This window comes from Oncorhynchus masou, chromosome 19, assembly GCF_036934945.1.
Source record: "Oncorhynchus masou masou isolate Uvic2021 chromosome 19, UVic_Omas_1.1, whole genome shotgun sequence".
Lineage (NCBI taxonomy): Eukaryota > Metazoa > Chordata > Actinopteri > Salmoniformes > Salmonidae > Oncorhynchus > Oncorhynchus masou.
The window spans coordinates 21,734,381-21,760,503 of NC_088230.1; the positions used below are offsets into that span (position 1 = coordinate 21,734,381).

At 45.4% G+C, this 26,123-nt stretch overlaps 1 protein-coding gene across 6 annotated transcripts in view; it reads right to left on the reverse strand.

Annotated features, from left to right (window-relative positions):
• LOC135505999 (protein FAM184A-like) overlaps positions 1–26,123 on the reverse strand; it is a 116,918-nt gene that overhangs the window by 49,604 nt on the left and 41,191 nt on the right. For all 6 annotated transcript variants that reach the window (XM_064925323.1, XM_064925326.1, XM_064925324.1 and 3 more), the window contains 4 exons: positions 18,153–19,007; positions 14,565–14,700; positions 6,908–7,089; positions 2,866–3,051 (listed from right to left, as the gene is read on the reverse strand). In XM_064925323.1, coding sequence (XP_064781395.1) covers positions 2,866–3,051; positions 6,908–7,089; positions 14,565–14,700; positions 18,153–19,007 — 1,359 coding nt within the window. The remainder of the gene's footprint in view (positions 1–2,865; positions 3,052–6,907; positions 7,090–14,564; positions 14,701–18,152; positions 19,008–26,123) is intronic.

Consider the following 26,123-nt stretch of genomic DNA (forward strand, 5'->3'; position numbering starts at 1 on the left):
CACACTGTAGGTACGTGTCTGGTAGGTTAAGGATACATCGTTTAGCGCTTTCATCCTTCTCTGCACTCACATATACAAATAGGAGCTCATATATGTTTCGTGATCCCATCCCAACAAGAGTGTATGACATTATGCATTTAATCTTGTTAAGAGTCTTCCCCTATGTATCTTTTTTACACTGGGTGTCAAGTTAAGGGATGTGTGTGCGAAGACGTTGAGTTCCCATTTCCCACGCTTCTTGAATAGTGCAAAATCTTCAAAGCTTCTAAACGTTTAGTGTGCCACACAAAGTCTGTCAGCCGGGCCACGGTAGTTTGACTAGTCACTAGTTCTATCTCAGTGTCCAAACTAAAAGTCCATCCCGCACCTTGGTGCTGACGACAAAATGACTCTCTGCTGTACGCGGAGGAAGAGCCTGGGGGAGTTGGCCCAAAATATGATGTCAGCTGCCGCCACATGGCCTTGTCAAGCTGCTCTTTGCAACTACAATGACTCACCGCCGCACAAACATAGACCCATTTCATTATGCTCTCCTTTCTCCGCTCTCTCCATTCCCATTTGAGAGAGCAAGGAGCAGAGATGATAGATGGAGAATTTCTCTCTCTCACACACACACACACACACACACACACACACACACACACACACACACACACACACACACACACACACACACACACACACACACGGGATCAACCAACGTTTGTCTGCCTGCGATAAGGTTCCTGAAAGCAGCTGGTGAGGTGCAGACAGGTGTAATCACAGTCTTCCTCTGCCGATGAGACTCCGGAGCTCAAATAGCATCCTGGTGGAAGAACAAGAGGGGTCGTTACCTCCATTTCCTCCCATTTAAAACAAGAAGGAGAAACAGTGGAAAATGTGTCGACTATGAAGAATTAACAGGGTCATTGTGTGTCAGAGACACCCGCGCACGTACACACATTCCAAAGCCCATGAGGAAAGCCACTGTCATCCTTCAAATTGCCAGAGAGTAGAGGCCACAATGGTGTTAGGTTGGCCGGCCCTGATATAAACAAGGGACTGGCTAATTACATCGGCTTAACCCAACATCTGTCATTTGGCCGGTATTTTGTTACATAAAGAGTAAATCCTGCAACCATGTTGGAGAGGGACGAGTTGACAGGAGCCTTTGGCAGCTACCGAGCTGAGAAATAAAAAGATGACTAATTGCATTTTGGCTGAGTCAATCGTGCATGTCTTTTAAGTACTTTAATTGAATATGTTATCAGTTAGGGATATCAAAACAGACAGTTTAGTCATGTCACTGCAGCAGATGTTTTCAAGCAGATAGAAAAAAAAAGAAGAAAAAAAGTAATTATTTAATAGAGTGAGAGCCAGGTTCTGTCAGCATCTCCAATACCTCGGCATAGGCAGGTCCTGGAACAGTGTGTGTGTTTGAGTGGTTGGGCTGATCAGAGCAGGTCCTGGAACAGTGGGGTGGGGAGAATTGTCATGGTAGTTTTTAACGAGGCGTGGGTGCTCGGCACTGCTCTACTGCCTGCAGGACTGGAGCTGAGGCAGCAGAGCTCTGGGCCCTGACACACACAGAGAACACACTGGGAAAGAGGCAGGCACAGGCTTGGGACACACAGACACAACCTGAGAGACACAGACACAACCTGGGACACACAGACACAACCTGGGACACACAGACACAACCTGAGTGACACAGAGACAACCTGAGTGACACAGAGACAACCTGAGTGACACAGAGACAACCTGAGTGACACAGAGACAACCTGAGTGACACAGAGACAACCTGAGAGACACAGAGACAACCTGAGAGACACAGAGACAACCTGAGAGACACAGACATGGTGGAGGTACATTGCAGTGGGCTCTCATACAGAGAAGGCTGAACAGAGAGAAATACCTAATCAAGAACTGAGCAAAACAGGGCCCTAAAAGCTGAGGGAGACTGGTGACAAACCACATTACAGCAAGGAAACTAGATTTTCTTTTGGATGGGTCTGTTGTCAACCAATATAACCAATCTCTTTCTGTATGATTTTAAACCACTAGACATCCATAGTGGCAGCACTTATGTGTTCTGTGTGGAATGGAAGGCAGCACTTGCGGGTAGTCAAAGCTATACCAGCATAGAGCTGTTCTCAACACTCATGGGACTGCCTTGACAAGTAGCTCTGACAAGCTGTAGAGCCAAACCAGCACAGAAAAGCCTGGAATTCATGCATGCAAATGACATGGAGGGACTTGGAGGAAAGATAAGCTGTTCTGCCCATGGTAATGAGTCTCTCTCGCTCTCCCTTCTCCTCTCCCTCTTTCTGGCTCTCCACGGCTCTCTTTCTCGGTCTTTACAGAGTGGTTCCACCAGCTGTTTGTAGTCCGTGATTAATTAAAAACCCATTTCAAACTGGTAATCATTGGGCTTTCATAATAATAAGGTTCAGACTCAGCATTGACCTTTTCTCTTATCCCCACATTCAATTAGTAGAAGAGAATCATTGTTTCAACTGTTGTAGTCTTGCTGTTGGATCCTGTGTGACTTGGTTCATTAGGGTGGTTGTAATGGCACTGTGCACTGCACAAGCAGATGAGTGTAGTTTGGTATAGATATGCACAATAATGCAATTAGTTAATATATTACCCCGTAAGCAAAGGCCATTTGCTATTTATAACAATAGCCAAATCATAGCAAATCATATCTTGGAGGTGAAGTGATCGTTTCTACAGTGGAAATCCCAATCCCATCCCATTGCTGAGGTGTGTAGGTTCAGTTTCACTGCTGTGTGTGTGTGTGTGTGTTGCATAGATTCAGTGCAGTGTTACCTAAGGTGTGTGTGTGTGTGTGTGTGTGTGTGTGTGTGTATACACTCTTCTTACGGCCAGTAGCCAGCTCCTCTCCGTCTCGGCAGTAGTCTGTGTGTTCTCCAGGGTGGTCCGGTGTTTTTTCGACAGCTCCTCCAGCGCCCGGGTCTGTGACTCTTTGAAGTGGGCGGCGTCGTCCTCGTATTTGGCACGCATGTTTACCATCTCCTTCTCATACATCTGCTTCTCCTCCCGTAGAGTCTGACGGAACAACACAGACACAACACCATGACAGTATGCCCTGTGTTAATCAAAATATGTTTGATTCTAGTTTTATTAAAACCCAGCTGTGAACAGAATGTTAAACTCATTACTGTCATTTGAGTGTGCTTGAGTAAGTCACATACAGGTAACATGTGAACGGCTGGTTGGTGTCTTGTAACGGAGGAAAGTGACAGCCTGAAGATGCTTCAAATCCCCTCTGACACATTATTCCCATTCAGAGATGAGGCTCAAGCAGCAAGCCAAAACGAACGGAGAGAGAGGCCTCTATTACCAGACAAGAGAGAGAGAGCAGCGTTTCTCAGAATGCCAGTGGCCCAGTGGATTACTGCACAATTCACTCACACCTCCGTTCACAGCAGGTTGCCATAGTAACACCTAACTCAAGGCTATGGTAATGGCAAACAGAACAGAAGATTTCCTGGAAACTGGAGAGATGAGGTCAGGTTCTCAGGCTACAGCATTGCGGTAAAAGTGACTTGGGCTCCCGAGTGGCGCAGCGGTCTAAGGCACTGCATCTCAGTGCAAGAGGCTTCATTACAGTCCCTGGTTCGAACCCAGGCTGTATCACATCCGGCCGTGATTGGGAGTCCCATAGGGCGGCGCACAATTCGCCCAGCGTCGTCCGGTTTTTGCCGGGGTAGGCCGTCATTGCAAATAAGAATTTGTTCTTAACTGACTTGCCTAGTTAAATAAAGGTTAAATAAATAAAAAATGTGTCATTGAGAGACAGGGGACATAGCATTGAGGGGTGTGGGTCACTGTCAACAGAACACGCTCCCTGTCTTGAGAGTGTATGGATAACAGGAGGTTGGTGGCACCTCCATTGGGGAGGATGGGCTCGTGGTAATGGCAGGAGAGTAAGTGGAATGATATCAAATACGGCAAACACATGGTTTGATGTCATTCCATTCTCTCCGTTCCAGCCCTTATTATGATGCGTCCTCCCCTCAGCAGCCTCCACTGACATCGTCATGCAGAACGGCATGTTGCGAAAGCTTCAACTGTACATTTTACCATAATTTAAACAATGAATGAAAAATACATTATACTTGACATTCATTTACGGGGGAAGTGCAGTTTGTCTTCGGCTCTACTGTTGGTAAATAAGGAGCATGACCATCTGCAGTTGTGTGTTCAGAAGCCATGCATATTTCAGGGCTCCGTAACTCCTGAGAGCACGGAGGACTTTCCAAGGAGCCATCTAAATGCTTAGTCGTAAAATCTGAGTTTATATGTGTAATCTGACATTAATAATTGAAGTTAAATGCTATTTTACAACCAGAAAGCATGGCTGAAAGAAAAATGCTGACTATAGTGGAAGTAGCAGACATGGCTAATAGTTAAGATATATGAAGCGAATTGTGACACAAAATGGATGTCTATTTACAGCTAAAGTGTAGTCTCCTAAATCGACATAAATCAGCTAAACGTCAACAAAAAATGGTTTTGTCCAGTAACTTCTCTTTCCAAGATGTTGAGTTTTGTGAATAGCGCTAAGCCATTAATTAAAATGTTGAGCTTCCTTTCGGTTATTTAACAACTAATTGACCGACGTTGGTTCAATTACTTGAATTCCATTTAGTTAGTGAGCTCAACGCGCCGTCTTCTCCAGGGAGAAATCAAACTATTTACGAGAGAATTTGTCAAGAACTATGTGGGACGTTGGGCTGATTGGAAGTTTTCATTAGGCAAATAATCAACCTAGTTCACCACAGAAACGTGAGATAACGTTAGATGGTTGACTGGCTGGCTGCTACTGTCTGAGCAGAGATCAGATGATGACGGAATGAAAAATAAGAAAAGACAACAAAAAAACTAAGTAATATACACAACTGTCATATTTTATTAAAGTAAGTAAAGTAAGTGAATAAATGATGGTTTAATACGTGTCCAGCAGTAATGGGCATTCCATCATGGGGCTTATATACACTGCTCAAAAAAATAAAAGGGAACACTTAAACAACACAATGTAACTCCAGGTCAATCACACTTCTGTGAAATCAAACTGTCCACTTAGGAAGCAACACTGATTGACAATACATTTCACATGCTGTTGTGCAAATGGAATAGACAACAGGTGGAAATTATAGGCAATTAGCAAGACACACCCAATAAAGGAGTGGTTCTGCAGGTGGGGACCACAGACCACTTCTCAGTTCCTATGCTTCCTGGCTGATGTTTTGGTCACTTTTGAATGCTGGCGGTGCTTTCACTCTAGTGGTAGCATGAGACGGAGTCTACAACCCACACAAGTGGCTCAGGTAGTGCAGCTCATCCAGGATGGCACATCAATGTGAGCTGTGGCAAGAAGGTTTGCTGTGTCTGTCAGCGTAGCGTCCAGAGCATGGAGGCGCTACCAGGAGACAGGCCAGTACATCAGGAGACGTGGAGGAGGCCGTAGGAGGGCAACAACCCAGCAGCAGGACCGCTACCTCCGCCTTTGTGCAAGGAGGAGCACTGCCAGAGCCCTGCAAAATGACCTCCAGCAGGCCACAAATATGCATGTGTCTGCTGGAGGTCAGAAACAGACTCCATGAAGGTGGTATGAGGGCCCGATGTCCACAGGTGGGGGTTGTGCTTACAGACCAACACCGTGCAGGACGTTTGGCATTTTCCAGAGAACACGAAGATTGGCAAATTCGCCACTGGCGCCCTGTGCTCTTCACAGATGAAAGCATCTTCACACTGAGCACATGTGACACACGTGACAGTCTGGAGACGCCGTGGAGAACGTTCTGCTGCCTGCAACATCCTCCAGCATGACCGGTTTGGCGGTGGGTCAGTCATGGTGTGGGGTGGCATTTCTTTGGGGGGCCGCATAGCCCTCCATGTGCTCGCCAGAGGTAGCCTGACTGCCATTAGGTACCGAGATGAGATCCCCAGACCCCTTGTGAGACCATATGCTGGTGCGGTTGGCCCTCATGTGGCTGGAGTGTGTCAGCAGTTCCTGCAAGAGGAAGGCATTGATGCTATGGACTGACCCACCCGTTCCCCAGACCTTAATCCAATTGAGCACATCTGGAACATCATGTCTCGCTCCATCCACCAACGCCACGTTGCACCACAGACTGTCCAGAAGTTGGTGGATGCTTTAGTCCAGGTCTGGGAGGAGATCCCTCAGAAAACCATCCACCACCTCATCAGGAGCATGCCCAGGTGTTGTAGGGAGGTCATACAGGCACGTGGAGGCCACACACACTACTGAGCCTCATTTTGACTTGTTTTAAGGACATCACATCAAAGTTGGATCAGCCTGTAGTGTGGTTTTCCACTTTCATTTTGAGTGTGACTCCAAATCCAGACCTCCATGGGTTGATAAATTTGATTTCCATTGATCATTTTTGTGTGATTTTGTTGTCAGCACATTCAACTATGTAAAGAAAAAAGTATTTAATAAGAATATTTAATTAATTCTGATCTAGGATGTGTTATTTTAGTGTTCCCTTTATTTTTTTGAGCAGTGTAGTTTAATTCTGTGTTGTTACAGCATTCAACCCACTGTCAGGAAGAAGGCAGGTGATGGTTGAGGGAACCTCTAAAATAATTTTAATGTCATTATTTAATAACGCATTTAATGTTTGTTTTTTATTGAAACACAAATCGAAAACCGTGATTATTTATTAATAGTCAAACCAACCTCACAAAACACTAATAGCTCAGCACTAGTAGTGAATTAAACATGGAGGGGTGGATTTAGGCCCTGCAGCAGCTGATGGCCAGTAAAGCAGTGAGGAGTGTTTAGAGGAGCTGGTACAGAATAAGAGTCTGTCCTCAGACAACTCCAGGCTCCAGTGGCAGAAAGATAGTTCCCTCCACACCCCTGAAGGCTCACCTTCTCCAGGGAGAGAATCTGTTGCCTCTGCCTGTCGTCCAGTGCTTGGGACTTGTTCTGCAGGGCCCCGCGTTCCTCATCTAGACGTACCACTTTGTCCTTCAGACGAGACTTCTCAGACTCCAGGTCCCGGATGGCTGCCTCGTGGTTCATCTGAGTGGCTTGCAGGCTGCCAATGTGACCTGCAGAGGAGAGGAAGAGAGAGAGAGATAAAGAGAGAGATGAATAGAGAGATGAAGAGAGAGAACACAGTGACAAACAGTCCAGCCAGATAGGGCTATTAGAATGACATTACCTGTAACACCATAGAGAGTTGCCCTGGGTCAATGTACTGTTTAAACATTGACGTTTCGGTGAGCCAGTATTTCATTGCCAGATGAAATATTGATGCAGCAAGGCATCACTAATAATCAAATGAGGTCACACAGGCATGGCTGTGTGTATACAGCAGGGCTGGCTGCAGTATAGACCGTGAAAAGTGCAGCACGCCTTAAACTAGGCGTAATTAATTTGAACACGGCTTTCACCTCCTTGGGCTCATGACTACCATCAATGCAGGGATACACCATTTCACCATTAAACAGTTATGTTACAGCAGTTCAGATTAGCCCAAGTAGCCGTGATGCTAATATTCTAAGTGTTTCTCCAACAGCTAAGAGGTGAGTGTTTTCAGCAGCAGCAGCAGCCTCTCTGTGTCTGATGCCAAACATGGGGCTGCAGATATATACAGTACTACACAGCTACACAACAGGCACCACAGAAAATTCCAGACACAAAGGCAAACAAGTTTTTTTCTCTCTGTCCTTGATGTATACCTTGACCACGGTATGACAGGCATTTGAACCACAACAGATGTTGCAGGGCTAGGTAAGAGCTAGGTGAGGAGGTCTATGTAAGCCCTCTCCCCATCAGGGTACATCCAGAGCCGTGGGGGGGGGGGGGTGAAGAGGTCTCGGAGCAGAGCTGGGGCTAGGCTGCAGAGCACACTGGACCTCTGTTGCCAGGATACCGGCAACAGTCACTTGTCACAGCACAATCTCCTGTCAACAGGTACACTAGCTGAAGCTGGAGCTACCTACCTCCAGAATGAATTAAAAACGTCTATCTGGGTTTTGGTTCATTCTGCCATCCACTGGGAATGTATCATACCAGTGAAAAGGAAAGAGTTGCGTGACACATAATTGAGAATAGCTGGAAGCCTATATACAGTAGGTTTGACACATAATTGAGAATAGCTGGAAGCCTAAGGTTTGGAATAGCATGATTCCGGTTCCAAAGCAGCTCGCATCTACACTTCGGTCCGCAGACCATACAAAGCGTGGCCGCGGCCACCCTAATCTGGTGGTCCCAGCGCGCACGACCCACGTGGAGTTCCTGGTCTCCGGTAGCCTCTGGTGCCGATCTGCGGCCAACAAGGCAGAGTTCATCTCAGCCTATGCCTCCCTCCAGTCCCTCGACTTCCTGGCACTGACGGAAACATGGATCACCACAGATAACACTGCTACTCCTACTGCTCTCTCTTCGTCCGCCCACGTGTTCTCGCACACCCCGAGAGCTTCTGGTCAGCGGGGTGGTGGGATCCTCATCTCTTGGTCATTCTCTCTCTCTCCCCTTACCCATCTATCTATCGCCTCCTTTGAATTCCATGCTGTCACAGTTACCAGCCCTTTCAAGCTTAACATCCTTATCATTTATCGCCCTCCAGGTTCCCTCGGAGAGTTCATCAATGAGCTTGATGCCTTGATAAGCTCCTTTCCTGAGGACGGCTCACCTCTCACAGTCCTGGGGACTTTAACCTGTCTACCTTTGACTCATTCCTCTCTGCCTCCTTCTTTCCACTCCTCTCCTCTTTTGACCTCACCCTCTCACCTTCCCCCTACTCACAAGGCAGGCAATACGCTCGACCTCATCTTTACTAGATGCTGTTCTTCCACTAACCTCACTGCAACTCCCTCCAAGTCTCCGACCACTACCTTGTATCCTTTTCCCTCTCGCTCTCATCCAACACTTCCCACACTGCCCCTACTCGGATGGTATCGCGCCGTCCCAACCTTCGCTCTCTCTCCCCCGCTACTCTTTCCTCTTCCATCCTATCATCTCTTCCCTCTGCTCATACCTTCTCCAACCTTTCTCCTGATTCTGCCTCCTCAACCCTCCTCTCTTCCCTTTCTGCATCCTTTGACTCTCTATGTCCCCTATCCTCCAGGCCGGCTCGGTCCTCCCCTCCCGCTCCGTGGCTCGATGACTCAAGCTCACAGAACAGAGCTCCGGGCATAGCGGAAATGGAGGAAAACTCGCCTCCCTGCGGACCTGGCATCCTTTCACTCCCTCCTCTCTACATTTTCCTCCTCTGTCTCTGCTGCTAAAGCCACTTTCTACCACTCTAAATTCCAAGCATCTGCCTCTAACCCTAGGAAGCTCTTTGCCACCTTCTCCTCCCTCCTGAATCCTCCTCCCCCCCTCCTCCCTCTCTGCAGATGACTTCGTCAACCATTTTGAAAAGAAGGTCGACGACATCCGATCCTCGTTTGCTAAGTCAAACGACACCGCTGGTTCTGCTCACACTGCCCTACCCTGTGCTCTGACCTCTTTCTCCCCTCTCTCTCCAGATGAAATCTCGCTTCTTGTGACGGCCGGCCGCCCAACAACCTGCCCGCTCGACCCTATCCCCTCCTCTCTTCTCCAGACCATTTCCGGGGTACCTCACCTCGCTCATCAACTCATCCCTGACCGCTGGCTACGTCCCTTCCGAAGCGAGAGTTGCACCCCTTCTGAAAAAACCTACACTCGATCCCTCCGATGTCAACAACTACAGACCAGTATCCCTTCTTTCTTTTCTCTCCAAAACTCTTGAATGCCGTCCTTGGCCAGCTCTCCCGCTATCTCTCTCAGAATGACCTTCTTGATCCAAATCAGTCAGGTTTCAAGACTAGTCATTCAACTGAGACTGCTCTTCTCTGCATCACGGAGGCGCTCCGCACTGCTAAAGCTAACTCTCTCTCCTCTGCTCTCATCCTTCTAGACCTATCGGCTGCCTTCGATACTGTGAACCATCAGATCCTCCTCTCCACCCTCTCCGAGTTGGGCATACGGCGCGGCCCACGCTTGGATTGCGTCCTACCTGACAGGTCGCTCCTACCAGGTGGCGTGGCGAGAATCTGTCTCCTCGCCACGCGCTCTCACCACTGGTGTCCCCAGGGCTCTGTTCTAGGCCCTCTCCTATTCTCGCTATACACCAAGTCACTTGGCTCTGTCATAACCTCACATGGTCTCTCCTATCATTGCTATGCAGAGACACACAATTAATCTTCTCCTTTCCCCCTTCTGATGACCAGGTGGCTCGCATCTCTGCATGTCTGACAGACATATCAGTGTGGATGACGGATCACCACCTCAAGCTGAACCTCGGCAAGAAAGCTGCTCTTCCTCCCGGGGAAGGACTGCCCGTTCCATGATCTCGCCATCACGGTTGACAACTCCATTGTGTCCTCCTCCCAGAGCGCTAAGAACCTTGGCGTGATCCTGGACAACACCCTGTCGTTCTCAACCAACATCATGGCTGGCCCGTTCCTGTAGGTTCATGCTCTACAACATCCGAGAAACCCTGCCTAGGTCCTAATCCAGGCACTTGTCATCTCCCGTCTGGATTACTGCAACTCGCTGTTGGCTGGGCTCCCTGCCTGTGCCATTAAACCCCTACAACTCATCCAGAACGCCGCAGCCCGTCTGGTGTTCAACCTTCCCAAGTTCTCTCACGTCACCCCGCTCCTCCGCTCTCTCCACTGGCTTCCAGTTTCGCATCCGCTACAAGACCATGGTGCTTTACGGAGCTGTGAGGGGAACAGCACCGCAGTACCTCCAGGCTCTGATCAGGCCCTACACCCAAGCAAGGGCACTGCGTTCATCCACCTCTGGCCTGCTCGCCTCCCTACCATTGAGGAAGTACAGTTCCCGCTCAGCCCAGTCAAAACTGTTTTCTGGCCCCCCAATGGTGGAAAAAACTCCCTCACACGCCAGGACAGCGGAGTCAATCACCACTTTCCGCCTGAAACCCCACCTCTTCAAGGAATACCTAGGATAGGATAAGTAATCCTTCTCACCACCCCCCTCCCCCTTAATGATTTAGATGCACTATTGTAAAGTGGCTGTTCCACTGGATGTCAGAAGGTGAATTCACCAATTTGTAAGTCGCTCTGGATAAGAGCGTCTGCTAAATGACTTAAATGTAATGTAAATGTTTGAGCCTGTGAACCTGTGAAAATATCTGATGCAAACTGGTGCAAAGACTTTTTTAACCAACATTATTTTAATATTTCATGACTTGAAGTTGTTGATATATACATTTGAAGTCAAAAATGTACATACACGTAGGTTGGAGTCAATAAAACTTGTTTTTCAACCACTCCACAAATTTCTTGTTAACAAACTATAGTTTTGGCAAGTCGGACATCTACTCCGTGCATGACAAGTCATTTTTCCAACAACTGTTGACAGACAGATTATTTCACTTATAATTTACTGGATCACAAATCCAGTGGAACTTTACTGTGCCTTTAAACAGCGTGGAAAATTCCAGAAAATTATGTCATGGCTTCAGAAGCTTCTGATAGGCTAATTGACATCATTTGAGTCAATTGGAGGTGTACCTGTGGATGTATTTCAAGGCCTACCTTCAAACTCAGTGCCTGTTTGCTTGACATCACGGACAAATCAAAAGATATCAGCCAAGACCTCAGAAAAAGGTCTTGGTTCATCCTTGGGAGCAATTTCCAAACGCCTGAAGTTACCACTTTCATCTGTATAAACAATAGTACGCAAGTATAAACACCATGGGACCATGCAGCCCTCATACCGCTCAGGAAGGAGAAGGGTTCTGTCTCCTAGAGATGAATGTACTTTGGTGCAAAAAGTGCAAATCAAATCCAGAACAAGAGCAAAGAACCTTGTGAAGATGCTGGAGGAAACCGGTACAAAAGTATCTATATCCACAGTAAAACAAGTCCTATATAAACACAACCTGAAAGCCGCTAAGCAAGGAAGAAGCCACTGCTCCAAAACCACCATAAAAAAAGACTGGGCCTCCTGGGTGCCACCAGAGATTCTGGGTTCGAGCCCAGGCTCTGTCGCAGCCGGCCGCGACCGGGAGGCCCATGGGGCTGCGCACAATTGGCCCAGCGTCGTCCAGGTTATGGAGAGTTTGGCCGGCAGGGATATCTTTGCGCACAAGCAACTCCTGTGGCGGGCGGGGCGCAGTGCACGCTGACCAGGTCGCCTGGTGTACGGTGTTTCCTCTGACACATTGGTGCGGCTGGCTTCCGGGTTGGATGTGCATTGTGTCAAGAAGCAGTGCGGTTTGGTTGGGGTGTCTTGTGATGTGTTTCGGAGGACTCGTGGCTCTCGACCTTTGCCTCTCCCGAGTCCGTATGGGAGTTCCAGCGATGATTGCTGGTCATTTATGAACATTTGAACATCTTGGCCATGTTCTGTTATAATCTCCACCCGGCACAGCCAGAAGAGGACTGGCCAACCCACATAGCCTGGTTCCTCTCTAGGTTTCTTCCTAGCTTTTAGCCTTTCTAGGGACTTTTTCCTAGCCATCGTGTTTCTACTCCTGCATTGCTTGCAGTTTGGGGTTTTAGGCTGGGATTCTGTACAGCAATTTGAGATATTAGCTGATGTACGAAGGGCTATATAAATAAATGAGATTTTTTAAATATTTTTTTTATTGGATACAATGAAATTGGGAGAAAAAAGGGGGTAAAACAACAACAAAAACAGACTACGGTATTCAACTGCACATGGGGACAAAGATCGTACTTTTAGGAGAAATGTCTGATGAGATGGGAAGCTGGATGGAAAGCTGAAAAACACCATGTGGTGGCAGCATCATGTTGTTGGGGTGCTTTGGTGCAGTACTTCACAAAATGGATGGCATCAAGAGGGAGTAAAATTATGTGGATATATTGAAGAAACATCTCAAGACATCAGTCAGGAAGTTAAAGCTTGGTCGCAAATGGGTCTTCCCAATGGACAATGACCCCAAGCATACTTCCAAAGTTGTGGCAAAATGGCTTAAGGACAACAAAGTCATGGTATTGGAGTGCCCATCACAAAGCCCTGACCTCAATCCTATAGAAAATGTGTGAGCAGAACTGAAAAAGTGTGTGTGAGCAAAGAGGCCTACAAACCTGATTCAGTTACACCAGCTCTGTCAGGAGGAATGGACCAAAATTCACCCTATTGTGGGAAGCTTGTGGAAGGCTACCCGAAACGGTTGACCCAAGTTAACTTCTTCGATGTAGGGGGCGCTCTTTTAATTTTTGGATAAAAAAACGTTCCCGTTTTAAACAAGATATTTTCTCACGAAAAGATGCTCGACTATGCATATAATTGACAGCTTTGGAAAGAAAACACTCTGACGTTTCCAAAACTGCAAAGATATTGTCTGTGAGTGCCCCAGAACTAATGCTACAGGTTTCGCCAAGGTGTCTGCAGCATTGTGACGTATTTGTAGGCATATCATTGGAAGATTGACCATAAGAGACTACATTTACCAGGTGTCCGATTGGTGTCCTCCGTCGAAATTATTGCGCAATCTCCAGCTGCGTCCACTTTTCCATTAGGTTCAGAGGAGAAGGGCAACTGCCATGAATGATTTATCATCGAATAGATATGTGAAAAACACCTTGAGGATTGATTCAAAACAACATTTGCTATGTTTCTGTCGATATTATAGAGTTAATTTGGAAAAAAGTTCGGCGTTGTAATGACTGAATTTTCGGGGGTTTTCTTAGCCAAACGTGAACAAAACAGAGCGATTTCTCCTACACAAATAATATTTTTGAAAAACTGAACATTTGCTATCGAACTGAGAGTCTCCTCATTGAAAACATCCGAAGTTCTTCAAAGGTAAATTATTTTATTTGAATGCTTTTCTTGTTTTTGTGAAAATGTTTCCTGCTGAATGCTAGGCTTAATGCTATGCTCGCTATCAATACTCTTACACAAATGCTTGTGTAGCTATGGTTGAAAAGCATATTTTGAAAATCTGAGATGACAGTGTTGTTAACAAAAGGCTAAGCTTGTGAGCCAATATATTTATTTAATTTCATTTGCGATTTTCATGAATAGTTAACGTTGCGTTATGCTAATGAGCTTGAGGCTATGATTACGCTCCCGGATAGGGGATTGCTCGACGCTAGAGGTTAAACCATTTAAAGGCAATGCTACCAAATACTAATTGAGTGTATGTAAACTTCTGACCCATTGGGAATGTGATGAAAGAAATAAAAGCTGAAATAAATCATTCTCTCTACTATTATTTTGACATTTCACATTCTTAAAATAAAGTGGTGATCCTAACTGACCTAAGACAGGGAATATTTACTAGGAATAAATGTCAGGAATTGTGAAAAACTGTTTAAATGTAAATGTATTTGACTTAGGTGTATGTAAACTTCCGACTTCAACTGTACATAGACTTAAACGTTGGGGGAAATCAAGTTTGGACTAAGAATGGTGTGGGTCATTATTCAAATTGTGGTTAATTAGTGTTGTTCATGTTGTAACAGAGAAAGGAGGGAAGAAGAGGGGAAGAGAAGGATAGCGTAGAGTGTAGGATAAAAAGGCTTGGGAGGAGGGTGGCATGCTAACTCACTGGCTTTGAGGAGGATCTCTGTGGCCTGCTGCTGCACACGATCTCTGGTGGCCTCCAGCTCACACTCCGCCTCCTTCTGTCGAATCTCCACGATCTCGGCATCCTGCGTCACCTCGTCCAGCTGTTTGCTCAACTCCTGGAGCATAGACAGAGACACACAGAGCACAGGTTAGCCTACCCTCCTGAGGCACAGACTCGCATAACACAGGGTCAACTTCCTGACCTGTGTTCATTCTCTCTGCCAGAACAATGAAACAGTATATATACACGACTCACTCACTCATATGCTCTAATAATCATTTAACTTTCTCTCCATCGCTCTCTTTTTTTCTTTCCTGCATTTTCACTCTCTCTGTAGAGATGTAGTGCTCGAGAAACTAGCCACTTCACTCTACTGTTCTCAAGGACTGGCCATGAAATAGTCACTTAGATTTACATTTCCCATGGGAATATAGTCCATATGGAAGTGGAGTTCTAATGCATATGTACATATATTGACTTGTCTGGTGGGGCAGTAGGAAGCAGGGAGGTATTGTAGCCTAGAGGTTAAGAGAATTAGGCCAGTAACCGAAAGGTCGCTGGTTTGAATCCTTAAACCAACTAGATGAAAAACAATCCGTTGATGTGCCCTTAAAAGGAATATTTTGGCATTGAGGCCTTTTATGTAATTCGCCATTTTATATGTCTCTGTATTCAGTATGAAGGGAGCTAAGGTAGTAGACTAACGTAGCATGCTAATAGATACCCATAAACTTCCATTTATTGTGCTAAAGTTAGTTAGCATTGGCTCGCAAAACTACTTTTTACTTACTTCATACTGGAGAAAGACACGAACTCATGGATACCATTTGTATATCTGACTTTGGGGAAGTAGATAAAAGGCCTCATTGCCAAAAACCCATAGTATCCCTTTAAACAAGGCACTTAACCCTAATGGCTCCTGTAAGTCGCTCTGGATAAGAGCATCTGCTAAATAACTAAGATGTCAATTTAAAATGTAAACCTTTTTCTGGAGGATCGGTGTGGGGAGTACTTGTTTTTGATTTTGGGACTATATGTCCTCAAGCTGAAATATGATATTCAATTTAAGAATGCCTCGGTGCAACTCACAGAAATCTTGCCAAATATCAATTTGGAGTTGCAAAGTATCTTAGGCCTTAGGTGCCACATTCCCTCATAAGGCCCGGTTTATATCTATCCTTACAGATACCGGGGCCCCTCAGGGGTGTGTGCTTAGTCCCCTCCTGTACTCCCTGTTCACCCACGACTGAGTGGCCAAGCACGACTCCAACACAAGTGTGCTGACGTCACAACAGTGATCACCGACAACGATGAGACCTGGCAGTGTGATGCCTGGACAACAACCTCTCCCTCAACATGAGCAAGACAAGAGAGTTGATCATGGACTGATCATGACCGGTTGCATCACCGCCTGGTATGGTAACTCCTCAGCATCCAACCAGAAGGCGCTACAGAGGGGAGCACGTACGGCCCAATCACTGGGGCCAAGCTTCCTGACATCCAGGACCTATATACTAGGTGGTGTCAGAGGAAGACCCCAAAAATGATCAAAGACTCCAGTCACGCAAGTCATAGACTGTTTTCTCTGCTACCGCACGGCAAGCGGTACTGGAGCGCCAAGTCTAGGTCCAAAAGGCTCCTTAACAGCTTCTACCCCCAAGCCATAAGACTGCTGAACATTTAATCAAATAGCCACAAGGACTATTTATATTCAGACCCCCCCCCCCCCCTACAAATTACCTCGACTAACCTGTACCCATGGACATTGACTCGGTACCGGTACCCCCTGTATATAGCCTTTTTATTATTATGTAATTTTGTGTTACTTTTTAATACATTTTTTACTTTAGTATATTATTTCGTAAATCTTTTCTTAACTTTAGTTCTTGAACTTCATTGTTGGTTAAGGGCTTGTAAGTAAGCATTTGATTTTAAATAACATCTGCATGTTTTGTAGAGAGACTAACCATGCTAGCTAAAGTAAAATAAACATCTTGTCAGGAGTAAGAGAGGGGATGCATTCTGATTGGTCCGTGTGGTATGATTTCCCTGATGAGCAGTTGCTGGTGTGTGTGTGTGATGAGCTGTTTAGGTGGAGAGGACACGCTTTAATCACCCTCACAGTTTGTTTTGTTTCCCTTAATGAAAAATCAAATTGTGGCGGCATGACTGATATCATCGTGTCACACCTGAGCACCCGTCCCATACTAAACTGACTGGAAGAGCTCCTGGGAGCTATCCATTAAAATACATTCAGAGAAAGTAGCTAACAAAGATCCAGCAATACATGTTACAGAGACTAGGCCTTTGGCTAACTGAAAGGGAATATCTGTAATAACCAGTGTTATAGGGTACATTCCTCCCTGAGTCAAAGCAAAGTTATTTTTGTAATCTCCACCGTGCCACACATATGAATGTGACGAGACTGACAGCTTCTCTGAGCCAGGCGAATTCATTCATCAGAATCATGAGAAAGTTTCTTTTGCAATTCCTTTGGATATATCCAAAGGTAAAACAAAGTGCACATAGTTTGCTGCTATTTCAGCTGCTTGATGTGCATAGTGTGTTAGCTTTAGTTGGCTAGCTAGCTAGCAAAGGAGAAGTAACGTTAGCCGAGCAATATTTTATTGAACAATCAGCTGGCTGTTGCTTATTTATAAATTATTTATCTCGTCATCGTTGTCTCTCATCATCATTGAACCTCTGCCAGTTAGCTACATGCCAATGATTTGTGTAGCATAGCAACATGGAATGAATAGAATGAACAACAGATGAAAACATGAGAATAGAATTAACGACCAGCCTGTTTGGTTAGCAACTTCAGAACTAAGAACTGTTTTTTTTGCCCGGACTATATAGTCTGCTGGAAGGATGAAATAAAACAAATGTACTCATTAAAATGAAATGAAAACGTGTTAATATTTTAAATATATTACCAAACATTTTATAAAAGCAATACGGCCCTCGAACCCAGGATTATCGTGTGATAACCTCATCCTAAAAACAGCCCTTAGTTGGGAGTTTTCACACAATAATCCCCTGGGTTCTCATGCCTTATTGCTTAATTATATGATTCCAACTGTTTTAAATCTATATCGCACATCAAATCGCAACAGCAATATTTGATAAAAACATTTCCCATATCGTGTAACCCTAGGTAGGAGGAGCATTCTAGGTAGGGGCATTTTTGGTAAAATCAAAATGATTAAACATTAGGAGAGTGTGAATGATGAAGAGGTCTAATTATGGCAATTTAAATGGACCCTTAAATTTAGATCAAACTGTGGATTACACTTTTTTAATCCTGCGCACTTCAAAGTTTGATTTTAACTTCTAATCATTTCATTAAATGACTATTAAACCACAATGGGATTTTCAGGATTAAGATATTAACTGCTTTCTGGGTTTAAGGATTACAGGGTTTAAAGATTACAGTGATAATTTAACATCAATGCTACATATGCTCTACTATGAAGTTCACTCATGTATCTCTTTAAGACTAATAGCTTTGGGCTCTTTCATTAGGATGTTTAAGCCACAGTTGGGTATCTCCACAGGCTCTCTTACCTTGATATTGCTCTCGGCTGCAGTGAGCGAGGCCTGCAGTTTGTGGGACTTCTCCCTATGTTCCCGGGCCTCCTCCTGCACCCTCTGCAGCTCGGAGCGCAGCTTCCCCAGGGTCTTCTGCAGCGCTGCCTCCTGCATGTGGAACTCCCTCCGCAGCTCCGCCTCAGTCTTCTTCCAGGCCTGCAGGTTATCTGCGGTGAGCTGCTGCGTACGCTTCATGGCCTCCAGCTCGCGCTCGTAGAAGGCTTGGGCCTTGTTGAGCTTGGCCTCGTACTCCTCCACCAGCCTCTTCTTGTCCCCCTTCACCTCCTCCACACGCTCTGACAGGGACTCCACCTCCACCTTGTGCAGCTGGCCCAGTTTCTCCTGGTCCTTGCTGTGGTTCTGGTTCTGGCTTTGGTGGCTGCGAAGCAGCTCCGACACCTCCTGCCGATGGTTGGCCTTTAGCTCCTCCAGGGCCAGCTTCTTCTCCTGCTCAAACTGGGCCTGCGCCGTGCCGAAAGAGCGCAGCTTCTCCTCGAACGAGTGCCGCATCTCCTCCACCTCGCGGGACATGGTGACAACACGCTGTGTGTGCTGGGCCTCAGTGCAGAGCTGCATGTCCTCCACACGCTGCCGGTAGGTCTCGAACTCGGCGAGGGCCTGGCGCTTCATGCGCTCGTGCAGCTCCATGGACTCCTCGAGCGACTGGATGCGCTGCTTAAGGTCCATCTCATCGCTGATCTTACTCTTGTACTGCATGATCTTTTCCCGTGTCTCGGACAGGATCTGCTGCACCTCCTCCTCGTGAGCCTCCTTCAGTGTCTGGATGGCCGCCTCGTGCTCGTCGTTCTTGGTGTTCAGAGCGTAGATCACCTTGGGGAGGCAAAGAGAGCATCAGTATGACGGTTGAGAAAGGACAGCATAGAACAAACACACATCCAATGGATTGTTTGAGCGGGTGCTGGAGATCAAAGTAAATGTTCACCAGTAAGAAAGTTAAAACTGTGTGGGGATGTGTTAGCATTGTCCTCAAACTAAAAGGGATACCTTGAAGGTTTATCATTACTTTGACTTCCTGCAACAATAAAAAAAAAAAAAACTTATGAGACAGATGATTGACAGTTAAGTGAGTGGCTGACCTTTAAATCCCAAAAATGACTTCCAACTGAAAGCCTGGATAATCTGAATACAAAGTGATTTTCTGGTCACACAGAATTTAGGGGGGGAAATACGTTTTACATTTACAGTTCAAAAGCCATGAGAAATTCCCCCTAATCTTAATCCTCCCTCCCCTCTACTGATCCAGGGTGCTGGCTCCAGGCTGCTGCCCTACGGAATAAGGCTATTTGTTTTGTCACCAGATAAACCTAGTCAATAATTCATCACTTTAATACTTCTGAAAACGCCTGTCATAAGAAGATAGAGTAGAAATGGAAAATAAAATGCCCTTTTCAGAGAATTGTATCCATATTTTATATACCAGGGTGAATAACCGGGGGAGGACTGTGCATCTCTTAAACGTGTTGCCAACTTGCCTGTGTTTTTAATATGTTCAAATGTTCAGAAAATGTTCATTTTTAAACCGACTCCTATTGGCATCACTCGTACGACTGTCCGTTACAGCTCTCCATCAAATAAGAGCAGATGCAATACATTGTTCCCAGCCAGGTAGGACAACATTTTAATCAAAGGTTTATTCAAGAAAATACTAAACCAACAGGCATTTCTTGTTTGCTATTGTGACCTCTACTGCTGTGCCATATCTCAATCGCATGGCAAGCTTTCAAAGGAGATAAAAGGCCTATGCAGCAGGATCCCAGCTCAATTCCCATTATAAACATAATATTAATCTTTTAATACCCTCAATGAAAGGCATTCTATGGGAATGAAAGGGCCCCAGCTTGTGAAGTTTCTCACGAGCGATGAGGGCTGAGTCAGAATTCATTTCCATAATTGTTTTGACAAATGACTAGGGGAAAGAGCTAAAAGTTCTGGGCCTATCTGGTGTTGGCGCGGCAATCTAGCCAGCCACATATGAAGAGAGAGATAGAGAGGGAGTGATAAAGAGTGAGATAAAGAGAGAGAGAGATGATAAAGAGAGTGCGGTCTGCAGTCCCATAGGCTCAGCGGGTGAAAGCAGTGGACTGAGAGACAATGGCTTTGGCAGAGAAGTGTGCAGTGATGTCATCATCCCATAATGATTCTCTCCTCCATTTGACCTGAGAGGAACCCTGTTGGCCTGCTGCCTGCCTTCCTCTCTCGCTCTCTTTCTCTCAAAAATATCGACATCATAGTTATGTATTGATCACAAACGCCTGGATAAGTGAGCGGAGAAGGTCTCCATGTGTTATTAAAATCAGCCGTTCCCACCTCCACTGATCAATGTGTGGAACTGCTGGCTGACTCCAATAGAATTATATGGTCAATCCCACTAAGGCAAACTTTGAGTGGTTGAAATCCCAGCCTTGTGCGCTTTGCGCCAGAAAAATGTGAAAGCTGAATCAGTGATTCTAGATGGATACATTCATCACTGATGGGATGTAGTCAATCTGAAACATGAGCCAAAAGCCCCAAGAGTAGGCCTGGACCTACTTAGTGCTACTGAAGCTAGGAATGTGTGGTCTCAGTCATAACACTAAGCTACAACACCTGCAGAGAGTTAAGCCTCATTCATGTTCCCAGAATGGTTTGAAGATGCTGAAGATAGAGAAGAAAGAGTGATCCATTAGATCACAAAAGGCAAAGACACCTCAGGGCTACACTGGAGATGGTTCTGGGCTAAGGTTTCAGAGTGAACTACTCAATATTCCCCATCCGACTCTGTCATACAGAATACTGATACACAAACGAGTATGAAATCGGACTTATTGCCATAAATGAATGATGATCAAGGATTCCAGGTGACAAGATTGAGACATAGAAATGAACCGGGATGGTCAACTCAAAGCTCTCTGGTTGTGGGTGTTCACATCTAGGCTGAAGTCAGCATGAGGCATCATCTGCCTCAACAGGAGAGGGCTCAGTTCTGACAAATCCACTACTTCTCCTCTTCTCCTGGCACTTGGGCTTTAAAATCACTCCTATTGCCCAGTGCAGGGGTCATTACTAATGTTTTTACATCTGAAAATGGGACCTTGATGATAGATATTATTACCGCCTTTCGCAGAGCAGTGCGGAAGGGTAACACATTGTTCAGTACAATGGGGAACTCGGTAAACGGGGCCAAATTAGCTTTGAGCGGTGGTAACTGCCTTGGTGAGGTTGCAATCACATTCTGCTCTGTGCTGGAGATCAAAATGTTATGTATTTTCGGCCTTAACGGACAGCCCTGCAGAATGACTGACTGCCATCTCAATGCCCGGGCGGTCATTAATGTTCAGCTGCTTTGCCATTGACTGTCTGCATCAGTATTCAGTTGAGGCCAACATAAAGGCAATCTTGCTTACGTTTCCAGTTTTGTAAACCTAATTCCTGACTCGTATTCAGTATCAGTTGGACTAAGTAACGTACAAATATACTGCAGCACATCAACCACCTTCGAGGCCCCTTAAAGAAGTGAGATGCTGATTCGCTAAGCTACTGAATATGCATTAAGTGTGGAAAAGGATAGAATGAAGTCGAAAGATAGCCTAGTGCTAATTATAGTAATTACATGCACATTTTCCACTAAACTGCAAGGTGCACCTTAATCCAGAAGGTAATTAAGGCAGATGATGGGGTAGGACTGGGCTGGTTCTGTAAACGCTACTTGGTTTCATACAGAGGGAACACTATGATGAGCTTCTCCAGCCGTGTGACACCCCCACTGCAGCATTTACATGGCCTGATTGTGAATATGTTTGTTTTAAAAGCCTGACTTAGCAGCAGTCCACATATTAATGTATTATTTTTCCCGCTCTCATTTTTAAGCCTCTCAGACACAAGATTATGGTTTGCGTTACATAGGCAGTAGTTGTGTAAATAGTCTTTACACAAGTCATTGCGTCATCTTATCTAAGGCAGGTTTGATTGATTGCAGTGTCATTGCTCTGAGAGTCACTGCTCTGAATGCCCTATATGGTGTTTCTTCATAGAGAAACTGCAGACACTCACTCACTGATGTTGTGTTGGCGTTCCTCTCTCTGTTCTGTTGCGTAACTGTATTGGTGCGTTCTTAGTTATTGGGATAGATGTTTTTTTTTCCACAGCTTCATTACAGTGATGAATATTTCACACGCTCTATATATAATCTGCAATATTCATTTACAACTCTTGGTCTAATCATGATGCGCTGTACTGTAGGCTGAGATTAGAAACGTTGACTTCCCTATCGGTCTTCCATTGAGATTTAACACATTTAAATTACAACCGAGACACATGGCGAAGGTCACAGAAAGTGTCCACTTGCCTTCAGACAGGAAGTGCCTGTGTTAATGGATGGTGGAGTGGTTACCTTTAGTGTGTGGGTGCAAAACAAATGAGTCATGCCCCAATTTGTCTCTGATTCATCTAACTACCCTGCAAGCCTAACTGAATGAGATCTAATTCTAAAGCACTGCAATCTCCTCCTTCAGAAATGTAATGGTTGATTAAGATAATTAAATCACATGCCTCTCATTTTAATATTGTAAATATGCTTCCTTCCAACAGCATTGTCTAAGGTCCCTGATCTTCCTCAGATACTGAAGCAGATGAAACCAGAGGACTCAGATACTAATGCAGAGGACTCATGCCAACTTTTGGGATACTGCCTGATCAATCTCTAATACTGTGTACTAGACTGCAGCACTGGGTGGTGAGAAAAGCCTTGATTACAGTGGTTCCCATTTCCTTAGCCGGCCTTGACAGGTTTAGTCTGTTTTACCAAGGGGATTTAGTGCTTGCTGCTGGAAGGCACGGTTGCCAGGCCCCTGATGTCATCCAACTTGGGCAGCACCCTCTCTAGGAGGTGGAGGCTGTCAGCAGGGCAGAACACAGAAAGCAGAACACATCTGTAATTATCTGCTGGAAAGGAACAGTGTAAACGTCTGTCTGAGAATGTGTCCAGGACTGGACCTACTACGTCTTACCAGCCACTCAAATACATTTCTTACTTTGAGGTCATTTTATAGCATTTCAATTCAGATAACTTTGAGTAGAGAGACAGACATTATTGGTCAAAATATCAGTATGTATGACTTGCTTTGTTCTGTAGCTATTTGAGAACAGACTGTGGCGTTGCTGGAGAAGCTAGCTGTATAAATGTGCATGTGATCATGTCTCCACACATGACTGGATGACACCTCAAACAATGCAAGAGGACAAAATGGTTTAAAGATCTGGAAATGACAGAAAAGCTCTTTATAGATCAACATCTTCACATCAAAATAACAACAGTATTTTGGAGCCTATTTTTTGAGTGAGGCGACAGACAAGGCATCTCCTAGTGGGGTTCGGAGCATCCTTTTCAGAGCGCATCGCAGGCAACGCTGCTGTGGAGAATTTGTTATGTGATCCATCGCCCTTAGGGGGAAAAGGCTGATCAGCCGGGGAAGAAAAAGCACTTCTGTTGGCCTCCTTTCTCCCCCTCATCCCAGGGACTAGCTGGAGAAATGAGGCAGAGGGAGTGGAGTACTAGAGGACTTTGACTGGCCGTGTACATAGAGCTCCATCAGCACAGCAAAGAACAACTTTCTAAAGCACCGCCTTGGAAACCAGGCCCTGGACGGTGGTGGAGTTGAGGGGGGTATTACAGAGATACATTCCACACGCTGCCAAGTCTGATATGCTCAATCCCAATTCTAATAGTCACGCCATCATCTCAACAGTGTTTTATGTTTACTTCAAAAGAGCTGTCCAGGTTACATGATGCTCCTTGCGAGGCAATATGGAATCAGATTGTCTGCCAAGGAGGTAAGTGTTCTTCCACTCCTCAGTTACTTGGGTTCAGTGGGCATCTCTGTTGGGGGGCTGAAACAGGGAGGGATATGGGCCAGACTATGAGATCCCACGGTGTCAGTGACCCTGATATGACAGTCTGTCTGGGGGGGGGGGGTCAGTCGGTCTGCTTGTCTCTTGGCTGTCTCTCCTCACCATCTCCAGAGCCCAACAGGACTGGGTAATGTAGACATAAAATTATTTTGTAGAGCTGTCATGACACAACAAGATGAGTGAGATAAAGCAGCATCGCTTGGGTTTTTCCTCACTGATTATTTGGGCAAATCACAATTGTGCAGGTGTTAGCATCTTTCGAATTTCGAAATGGGAGGGGACATTTAGCCATAGACTTGCCCGTAATTTGCAAAGAGAGAGGGTGGAGCTCTTTGTTTCCGGTTCTGATCTTCGTTCTCCCTCTTCTCTTAGCACTGTATGGACCCAGAACTTAAATCGAGCATCTGACGCAAGACTTTAGGCCTTCTGCTGTCTGGAGAAAAACCCATGTGAGAGTAAGCACGGGGGGTGCAGGGGGCGGGGGGTTCAATCCCTGTCAGCCTCCATCCCGCAGCCTATTATCGTCGCAACCATGGCCCATGGGCCCCTCCCAAATCACCACCTTGATCTCAGACCTGTCAACAGGGCTTGTCACATCGTGAATGCATAACTCCACTGGAGAAGTGTAAGCCAGGAGAAAGCTCAGTCTTTGAAAGCTCACAGTGCCATTGTTGAGTTGGAGTTCTAGTGATCGAAGAGAGGAAGCTGGGTAGGGGCTGTTCCCTACAATAACTGGTTCTTCTGATCTCACACTATGCACATTCTTCAGTGCACTTACAGATAGGGCAGTGAATTTTAGATGACGGTAATGTGCCAGCCAAATGACCACAGTCAAAGTAATAACCGTTCAGAGACGCACATCTTCTCCTCTTCTCCTGACCGCATGTGCTTCCATAGAAATAGAATGACTAGAACGGGCGTCCCCATTTAAGTCATGACATAATGGGTGGACTGGCGGCCACTGCAAGTGTACCAATAGGAGCAACACAGGAAGTGTACTGCATCCATCAATATGGGCTGTGATTTGTCAACGCAACTGAAATTACATATATATATATATATTTTTTTTTTTCAAACATTCCATTGCATGAGCCACATCAGTTAAGATCATTTCAATGAACATTCTACATTACCATGGAAATTATTGCATCACAATTGCAGGCAGTTATTGCAAGAGTACCAGTCAAATTGCCAGGGTTGACAAATATATTGTAAAAAATAAAATAGAAATTGCCAGGGTTAGAGGTTCTAAGCATGTTCATTCATTCTATTTCTATGTGTGCTGCTTTTGCAGGGAGGGGGGCATTTCCTTGGCAACCGAAGACTCATTTGACCCACCCCTTGCTTTTTCAGCAAGGTGCAACAAAGTTTCATCATGTTGTTAAGAGCCCATGTTTACCGCAGAAACGGCCTTAACAGCACGACTGCCGTTTCTATCAGCTGGTTCAGTGAGGTGTTTTTTGGTCCACAGCCCCATTGTCCCCTTTCTAGATTCTCTGGACTCTACTTTTCTCCTCTGGGCAAAAGACACTTAACAGATATCTGTAGCTTTCTGACCATAAAAGGTATAGGAGAGTGATTTTAAGTTCAGGCTAGGCGATTTTGCACAAAGAACAAAGTTGCATTAAGTAGGTCAGCAGCCAATAGCACCAGGCTTTTACAAACCTTATTTATTTTTGTACCTATATATTGTATATTGTTTTTTTTTAATGGTGTGTTTTTTTATAGAATCCCATGGACTACCAACCACACATCATTTCTTTTATTTGATCTGTATTGTTCTTTATCACTTACTTTCCTTGGTGCAAATAAATTACACCTAAAATTAAACCTAAATCAGCTGAATCCATCCATTCTCACCTTTACCTGTGGCGAATGGGAAGAAATTGGACAAAGTGATGTGTATTTAAGAGAGTGTGCTGTAATTTCAGCTCAATACCCAGCTACTATCTGATGGTAACTCAAAGCAGCCTCTGGGAAGGTAGTCGCAGACAGGCTTCGAGTTTCAGGATGTGGGCCAAGTTAATTAAATATCAGCTC